General features: G+C 61.9%; 1 protein-coding gene across 4 annotated transcripts in view; it reads right to left on the bottom strand.

Moving 5' to 3' along the window:
* IQSEC1 (IQ motif and Sec7 domain ArfGEF 1) overlaps positions 1–8059 on the bottom strand; it is a 34749-nt gene continuing 26690 nt past the window's right edge. The window contains exons 11-13 of one of the 4 annotated variants that reach the window (XM_036242542.1): positions 7678–7854; positions 2944–2993; positions 1–133 (exon numbers count right to left, since the gene is read on the bottom strand). In XM_036242542.1, the coding sequence (XP_036098435.1) occupies positions 89–133; positions 2944–2993; positions 7678–7854 (272 nt within the window). In that variant the 3' untranslated portion in view covers positions 1–88. Of the gene's footprint in view, positions 134–962; positions 1936–2943; positions 2994–6499; positions 6535–7677; positions 7855–8059 lie in introns of those variants that run through there. The other 3 variants (XM_036242541.1, XM_036242544.1, XM_036242543.1) reach the window with 3 other exon arrangements.

Raw genomic sequence — 8059 nt, 5'->3', positions numbered from 1 at the left:
GGCCGCAGCCCAGTCCTGCGTGACCTTCGCCCTTGCTGAAGGCTCCTCCACCCGGGCAGGCGCCGTGGGCGGTCCTCGGTCCCGCGGCTCAGGGGCCCCGCCCGGCCGGCTGCGGTGGCTCCAAGGGCTGAAACTACAAAGCACGGCCGTGGGTGCGGGGCACAGCGGGGTGGCGCCCCCGGGGGCAGGTGGCATCACGGACGGACGGATGGAAGCAGCAAGGGCGCAGCCGGGTCACGCGAGGCCGGGCGGCGGGCCGGAGGCAGCGAGGACACGGCTACAGGACGTCACAAGGGCCAGGCGGAGACGGGCACACACACCGCCCTGCGCTAATCGGACGCCCGCGGGCTGCAGGCGGGCGTGGGGGAGGGAGTTCGTGCAGGAAGGAGGGGAGTCGGGCTGGAGGTGGCTCTGCAGTGCACGACGCCCCCGGAGGCTGCATGAGTGCATCGTCACCCCGAGACCGGCAGGGAGATTCACAGTAGCCACAGCCATGAAGTGCCTGCGCGTCTGGGGACCGAGTCTAGGACACCAGCTCCCAGCCGTCATCCTGAGCTAGTTTACTGCATCTGACCTATCTGCTTACCTGAACTAACAGCGCAGTTATAATGCTGATTACGTATGATATCATTCTGTTAATAAAATAAGGATTTATATAAAGCGATATTGGACGTTTAAACAGTTAGATGCTATGTTACTTGGCACAGTTAGTAATGATTAGTCCTAGAGGGACTTCTCGGCTTTTCATGAGGACGTGGAAGTAGCTGAGCTGCCCCTGCGTTTGGGTCCTGCGCTCCCGTTCCTCTAAGGTGAGTCTTGCTGCCAGGTGAGTGCAGCGCCTTGCAGTCTATATTGCTAATTTAGGACTGAAATGTTTGCCTTTCACACACAAAATACTACCTATACAGTATATATATATATATCTATATATTTATATATTTATATATTTATATTATATAAAGTTTACTTACGTATTTTCATCAACCATACCAGGTCTACTTAGCTTTGCCCATTGTCAGTGAAAGGGCAATAATGCAGCAAGTGTGGGTCTGTCCTGTTCTGCCTGGTTTGTGTCGTGTCTTCCTTCTAGGCTCTCACATGTCAGGTCAGGGAGGGCAGGGCTCAGGGCTGTGGGGCCCCACCTCCCCTCGGCCGGAGGTGCCGTTTCAAGGCTGCTGGTGGCCGAGGTGGATGGAGCCGGGCGCCGATGCTGAACTGACCAGGAGCTCTGCTCCCCACCACAGGCCCAGGGGCCCCCCGGGCCGTGGGGAGGTGGGGAGACGGAGGGGTGTGCCCTGGGTCTGGTCTGAGGCTGGCTGCCCAGGCTGCCTGTGTGCTGGGCACTGGTGTCCGGGGTCTGGGCCCCACCCAGACTGTCTATACGACTGTGCTGATGCCACTGGGTTTGGCCTTGCTGCTGGTGGGGGGCGGGGGGGCCGGGGCCTGCCCGTGGTGGTGTGCTGCATGGCCCGCGTGGCCAGGATGGCTGGCGTGGGCCGAGGGCAGGCCCGGGTGGCTGTGCGTGAGCACCGCGTGGGGCAGGTGTGCCCCACGGGGGCCGTGGTGGTGCCGGTGCACGTGCTGGGCGTGCTGGGGCGGGTGGTGGTGGTGGTGGTGGTGGTAGGGGGGCGGGCTCTGCTGCAGGTAGCAGTACTGGGCAGGGTGCCCGTGCATCGGGGCCTGTGGCGGGCCCTCTGCAGGCCCCTGGTGATGGCCTGTCACTGGGTGCGGCGGGGCGGGCAGGCCCGGCGGGGGTGGGGGTGGCTGTGGAGGGGCTGAGGGCGGGTGGACTTGAGGAGGGGGCTTCCCTCTCTTACTCCCAAACAAGGAGCCCAGGAGGGAGGAGGAGTTGGGCATAGCCTGGTGTGGGCGAGATGGACACTCTCGTGTTGATGCAGCTCTCCGGCGCGTGTGAGGACTGCTAATGATGGGCCCCTAAAAAGGAAATTCACAGAGATCAGAATTAAAAGATCTTCAAGACGTATGTCAGAATGAGTTTCTTCTTAATGTAAAAAGTTCACCCACTAACAGCTTAGTTTAGTCCAACTCACTGTGCAGAGGGCAGGGCTGGGTGAGGCTGGGCAGCTGGCAGGGTGGGGGGGCGGACAGAGAGGGCTTGGGAGGGGCGTGCTAGTGAGAGGAGGTGGCTGAGGCAGGAGGGAGGGACCCTCCTTCGTCCTCGCACCCTGACAAGTTCCCTGTCACGCACGGCAGCCGGCTGGGCCAGTGTGCATGGAGAAACCCGTTTCTGCTGATGTGCAGCCTCACTATCCCGGGTCCTCTCGGAGGGTCCCGGGGCATCTGCTCTGCCTAGGTGGGACCCCAGTTCCCTGGGAGGATGGAGAAGGAACAGGAGAGGCTCGGAAGACTCGTCCTGGGTGTGGGGACTGCCTAGCATTTCACTGCCGCTACCGACTGCAAACCAAACAAGGAAGAAGAAACAAAAGATCTGAAGCTGAGGGTGAGATGCGGACAGCAGTACAGAGATGGCTGGAGGGTGGATGGAATCTCATGAAATCCACAGCTCTCCCCTCCCCCAGCTGCGAACCCCACGGCACCCTATCTGCAGACACATGGAACAGGACCTCCAGGAGGGAAGCAGTGGGGACTTGGGAGCAAGGTCCAGAGACTGGCAGTGAGACCGGCTGGTGGGCAGGGTGAGGGGCGGGTGAGGCGGCCAGGAGCCAGGGGTGTTAACAACCATGCCAGGGCCACAGCGGACGGGAGTGGGAGCTGGAACACACAACCCGAGCCGGCCCCCCAACTGCAGCACAAACACACGGAGGTCTAGCAGGGAAGCTGGCATGCACCGGGCGGGCGGCAGGCAGGGTGGGGCGTGTCTGTGCCTCTCGGCAGCAGGGAAGAGCCAAACAAGGCACTAAGAAGACACAGGTGAGCCGGGGCAGGGAGGCAGCACAGCCGGAAGGCAGGCGCCCTACTTACGTCCACACCGCTCTCTAGCGATCCCGCACTGCTGCGCCGCCCGCGCTTCCCTGCCCGGGACATGCAAGGCCACAGGTTAGACTCGGCACGCGGCCGCGGGCCAGGGCAGGGAGGGGCGACGGGGCTGGTGGCAGGGAGTGACTAGCTAATTAAAAAAAGGGATTAAAAAAATGAAAATAAAAGGGTTTTTCTACCAGCTCCTTCTGAACTGGAGTCTGCAGGGAGGGGCCGAGGCGGGCACACGGGGCCCAGAGCCTATGCTCAAGCTGCTGGCAGGACGGTGGAGACGGCTTCGCTGTGCCATGAGCACGGTCCTGCAGGGCCTCGTACACGTACATCTGTCCGTGCGCACACCATCCAGGGAAGGTGGGACTCGTGGGCAGGAGACACAGGCTTCACTCCTCTCTCCTGGAGCCCTGCCCCCCGCTGTGGGCACCACCGCCCAGGTGCCAGGGGCGCCCTTCTGCTCACGCCTGTGCGCGGGCACATCTGGGCACTTGATGTGTGTTGGCCACATTACAGGAAGGCTGAGTTTTCTTCTTGGTTCTGGGTGTCCAGTGCCCGTCCTGGCCTCCAGGCCCCCCAGAGGACTTCTTCATGGATCCTGCAGGACATCTAGGCCAGTGGGAACAGCGGTGCCCTAGCTTAGGGGTCCACCTCCACCAGGTCTCTGGACACGCAGACGGGAGGGGACCGAGCAGGGCCTCCCACTTGATGTTCTCCAGGCCAGCCATTGGTGCATCCTGGTCAGCCCACAGCGAAGCAGGTCTGGTGTCCCCTGGCCATTGGTGCAGCCTGGCCACCATGCTGGCTCCTGGTCAGCCCACAGAGAAGCAGGTCAGCTGCCCTCTGTCCACACCCAGGAAAAGGAAATGAGGCTCCCGACGGCCTGACCAGCTCAGTTCCCACAGTGAGCAGGTTCACCCCCAGGTCTGCCTTGTCAGTCTGAGGCTGGAGGTCCTGGCCAATGCTGCCTTCTGAGCTGGACCCAAGCCAGGCCAGGAGCCTGAAAACTGGGATGGCCACGTGCCTCTGTGGCCCTCACCTCTGTGGAGGTGTGCCTGTGGGCCCCTTGGGCCTCGTGGCAGCACCTGGGCATGCTGGGGTGTCCCTGCCCAGGCCCAGGCCTCACTCCCAGGCAGACACAGGGAAGGTCCAGTCCCTCTGCCTTGCCTGCTGACCCCCCTTCCCCAGCCTGAGGTCCACAGGAGGCCTTGCTGGACGCTGACACACGTGAAGCCTCAGAGCTCACTCAGAACAGGGCCGCACAGTGGATGCGGTGGAGTGTTTCCCACGTTACCGAGGTCCAGGGAGAACTTACTCCCAGCGGTGGTGGGATGAGGTCACATCTCCTCACCATCTGGCTGGTGTGAGGAGGTGACTGGCCTTCTCAGGCCCCACTTCCTGCCCAGAGGGGTCCAAGACTTAGAGGGGCTTCAACGTGAACTTAAGTATCCCAGAATCCACCTTCCTCCCCCTTCTCAGGTGCATGAGACGTGGGGTGTCCCTGCCAGCTCTGCACTCATCCCAGAGCCCCCCTCAGGCACAACCAGACTCCTGCCCACTACACGCCCAGGTCCAGGCGCGCACGCTGCCCGCTCACAGCCAGAGCCGGAGCAGGGCTCACGTCCACGCAGCCATACTACCCTCACCTGCACTGTCTCAGGTAACTGCCCCCTTTTCTCTGGATCCTGCAGGAGCTTCAGGTGAGCCCCGCCCAGCCAGCACCTGGCCTGCCAGCCTGAGGAAGCCCTGTCCAGGGGGCCCCGCCTCCGGGTGGGCACAGATGCAGGCAGCTCGGGCCAGAGCTGCTGCGCTGGGCTCTGGGCAGTGCTGGAGGCCAGGCCCCTGCCTAGCTAGTGACAGCAGCCATGCTGCGCCGGGCCCTCTGACACTTGGCACCCACTCTCACAGGGCTCTCCGAGGGGAGCACTGGTCCCTACCTTGCTGCTGGGAGACTGAGGCCCAGAGCTGTGACCTGCCACGGCCTGATGGCTGATGAGCAGCAGGCAGGGGGCAGGATCTTATTAGTGTGACTCTGAGTCGATGTGCCCGTGTCCTCTGCTGCACAGCCCTAAGCAGGGCCCGTCCTGGGAGAGGCAGTCACAGCCCGTCTGTCTCAGGCACAGGTGGCCAGGAGGCCTCGGCTCCGGCCCTGCCCGGGGTGAGGGCGGGGCAGGCAGGTCCAAATCTCCCTGAGGATGGGTGCTGAGCAGCTTGGTGGGAGGGGCGGGAGGACCTCGGGGGCCCTGTGATGTGGCCAATCTGGGCGGCTCAGGCCAGGGGACGGTCCAGGTCCTCACTGTTCGTGCCACAGGCCTGCAGGCGCCACTGAAACGAGCCCAGGTTCCAACCGAGGGGCCACGTGCAGGGCAGGGGTGAGGCCTTGCAGCTCAGTGGGGAGCTTGGGCTGGGGCCCGGGCCCTGTCCTCTACTCTCAGAAGGCCAGGGGCTCCTGGCGGCATCAGCTGCCACGGGCATCAAACCATAATGGTCTCTCAGGTCCTCAAGGTTCACGAAGGGCTGAGGTCCCCGTCCTGGTGTGCTGTCTCCTGGACGGAGGTGTGAGCGCAGGTCTGGGCAGCTCCTCTGGGTGGGGTCACTTGCCAACCACTGAGCCTTTCCTGAGGCGACAGGCTGCCCAGGGCCTTGCCTCTTCTTGACAAGGTCACCTTGGTGAAGGCCATGACAGGCAGGGGTGACACTGACTCTGGAGAGCTTTGCCCGTCATAGTCCACAGCACACGATTCCACATCTCTGGCTGGTGAGCCCAGCGTCTTCTCGAAGGCCGTGGACACTGGCCTGCCAGCCTCGGGACGCTACAGGTGGCCTGTCCCAAGTCTGGGGCCTTGGCGGTGGCCGGGACTCAAACATCCCCCTCACCTCACCCTCCAACCTGCCTTCCTTTCCTGGGAACACGTTACATTGTAGCTTCATCCCCGAGAGGACACAATCCCTAGAATCCTTCTCAGCTCAGAATTCCTGGGAACACGTTACATTGTAGCTTCATCCCCGAGAGGACACAATCCCTAGAATCCTTCTCAGCTCAGAATTCCGAAATGATAGCAGCAATAGTAATAAATGGAAATCAGCCAAACCTTGGAACTCCATCCCTCAAATGGCCATATGCCTGGGCACGGGGCTCCGTCTGAATCCTGAGCTCTGAGCTCCAGCAAAGTGGACACAGGCTGCGGTCTTCAGCTCCAACCGAGTGCTGCGACCTGAAGCTACTCAGGGCCCTCTGGCTCTCCGGGGCAGAGAGGCCAGAGCCCGCTCCACAGATCAAATGCAGGCCCCAGGCCCCAGGCCCCAGCTTACAGAGGCCCACGGTAGTCCAGATGTGTGTCGCTGGGTTTAAACAGCCACAGGAAAATCCAGTGGCTCTCAACCAAGGGTGACTTCCCCCCTAGAGGACACCTGGCAATTTCTGAGGCCATGAGGATTGTCATGGCCAGGAGGTGGAAGCCAGGAAGGCCACCACCCCTCTTGCACAGAGCTGTCCCCACATTAGAAATTGCCAGGCGTAAACGTCAGCAGGGCTGGGCCGAGAAGCCTGGCTACCCGCGTGCTGCTATGGAGTTCTGATTCTCACTATGGAGGAAAAATGACAAGGCAAAAGCAAAGAAAAAATCCAACTCAAAAAAAAGGAAAAATTTCTGGGAAATAAGTCAAACAAAGGGAAACATAGTTGCTGGTGAGGCAGGTACCAGATGGGGTCATGAGCAGGGTCTCATGGGGGGGTGTCTAGAGCTGGCCACTTGGTGATGCTTGAGGCAAGGTGGGGTGAGCGAGTCCCTAGGAGGGAAGGGGCTACTGAACCTGGAGATCAGCCCGGAGAACAGGCTAATCTCAGCCTGAGAGGTCTCCCCCATGAAAGCTGGGGCTCCTGGGGCCAGGACACCTGGGGCCTTGGGGCAGGTAGGGCCCAGGGTCCCAGAAGCCTACAGTGCTGGGTACCCCCCATGCCCCCTGTGCAATGCCCTGTAATCCTCACACACTGTGGACCCCCAGCCTCCTCCCGGGAGAAGCGGATGGCTGGACAGGACTGGGGGACCGAGGACACTGCCAGGGCACACCCCTCGCTCCGAAGCCCCTGAGTGCGCAGCAGGCAAAGCAGGCTGGAGGAGCCCTCAGGCAGGGGCGGCCCTCCCACACCTCCACGTCACCTGCCCTCCACGAGGGCCAGGCCTCCTGAGGGCTGCCAGGAGGAGCTGCCTGTGCCCTGACAGCCAGGCACTACGACCCTACCCTGCCCCAGCAAAGCTGGGAGGCTTGAGGGGTGCTGCTTGCTTGGGGGCTAAACACACACAGACAAAGAACAAGAAACACCACAGTTTCCACCAGGGCCTCCCCGACTCCCAGGGCCAACTGGACAGAGACCCAGAAGGGCGGCCTGTGGGAGAAAGCAGACCAGGGACAGCAGGGCGGGGGTTCTCAGGCAGCTCGGAGCGCCCTGCTCCTGTCACTCAGCAGCACCACACAGGGCGTGGCAGCAGGGAGAGCCATTTCCAGGAAATAAGTAAGAGAAGACACAAAACCCCGAGGAGAAGAAAGAGAGAATGGGGGTCACTTCCTTGCTATTCTGCCTTTGACAATTCAGTTGTTTTCTCTTGCCTCTCGGTGCCGTCCTGTCTGCAGGGTCCGGCGCTGCTATGATGTGGGGGCAGAACGGGAACACGGGGCAAGTCAGGCCCAACCACCGAGTGCGGTCTGGGTCCTGGGCTCAGCGCTTACCAGCTTCCGAGAGGTCCCGCAGGGAGCTGCTGAGGGCGCTGCGCTTGAGGCCCTCGCTGCTGGCGTAGCTGTCGTCCAGGCAGGCCCGGCTCAGTGTCCCGCCGCCGGACTCCTTTTTGAGGCTGGAGCACTGGGACATGCTGGGCCGCACCACGCCCTTCTGCTTCTCGAGTTCGGCTGCAACCAGAGGAGCAGGGCCCGTGAGAGGAGCACAGCCCCCGAGGGCAAGGTGGGGTGGGGCAGGCCTGGGTCCCCCCAGGAGGAAATGAAGAGGACCACTGCCCGTCAGGTTGGCACTGGACCGTCTCCATCTACCAGAAACGGGAAAGCAAGGGTGAGCACTGTCTTGGGAAAGAGGTGTGATGGCTTCTTTCAACAAAAT

The sequence above is a fragment of the Molossus molossus genome, unplaced genomic scaffold, assembly GCF_014108415.1.
Source record: "Molossus molossus isolate mMolMol1 unplaced genomic scaffold, mMolMol1.p scaffold_m16_p_5, whole genome shotgun sequence".
In the NCBI taxonomy this organism is placed as follows: domain Eukaryota; kingdom Metazoa; phylum Chordata; class Mammalia; order Chiroptera; family Molossidae; genus Molossus; species Molossus molossus.
The sequence above is the reverse complement of the archived record's forward strand: the minus strand, read 5'-3'. Positions and strand labels throughout refer to the sequence as shown.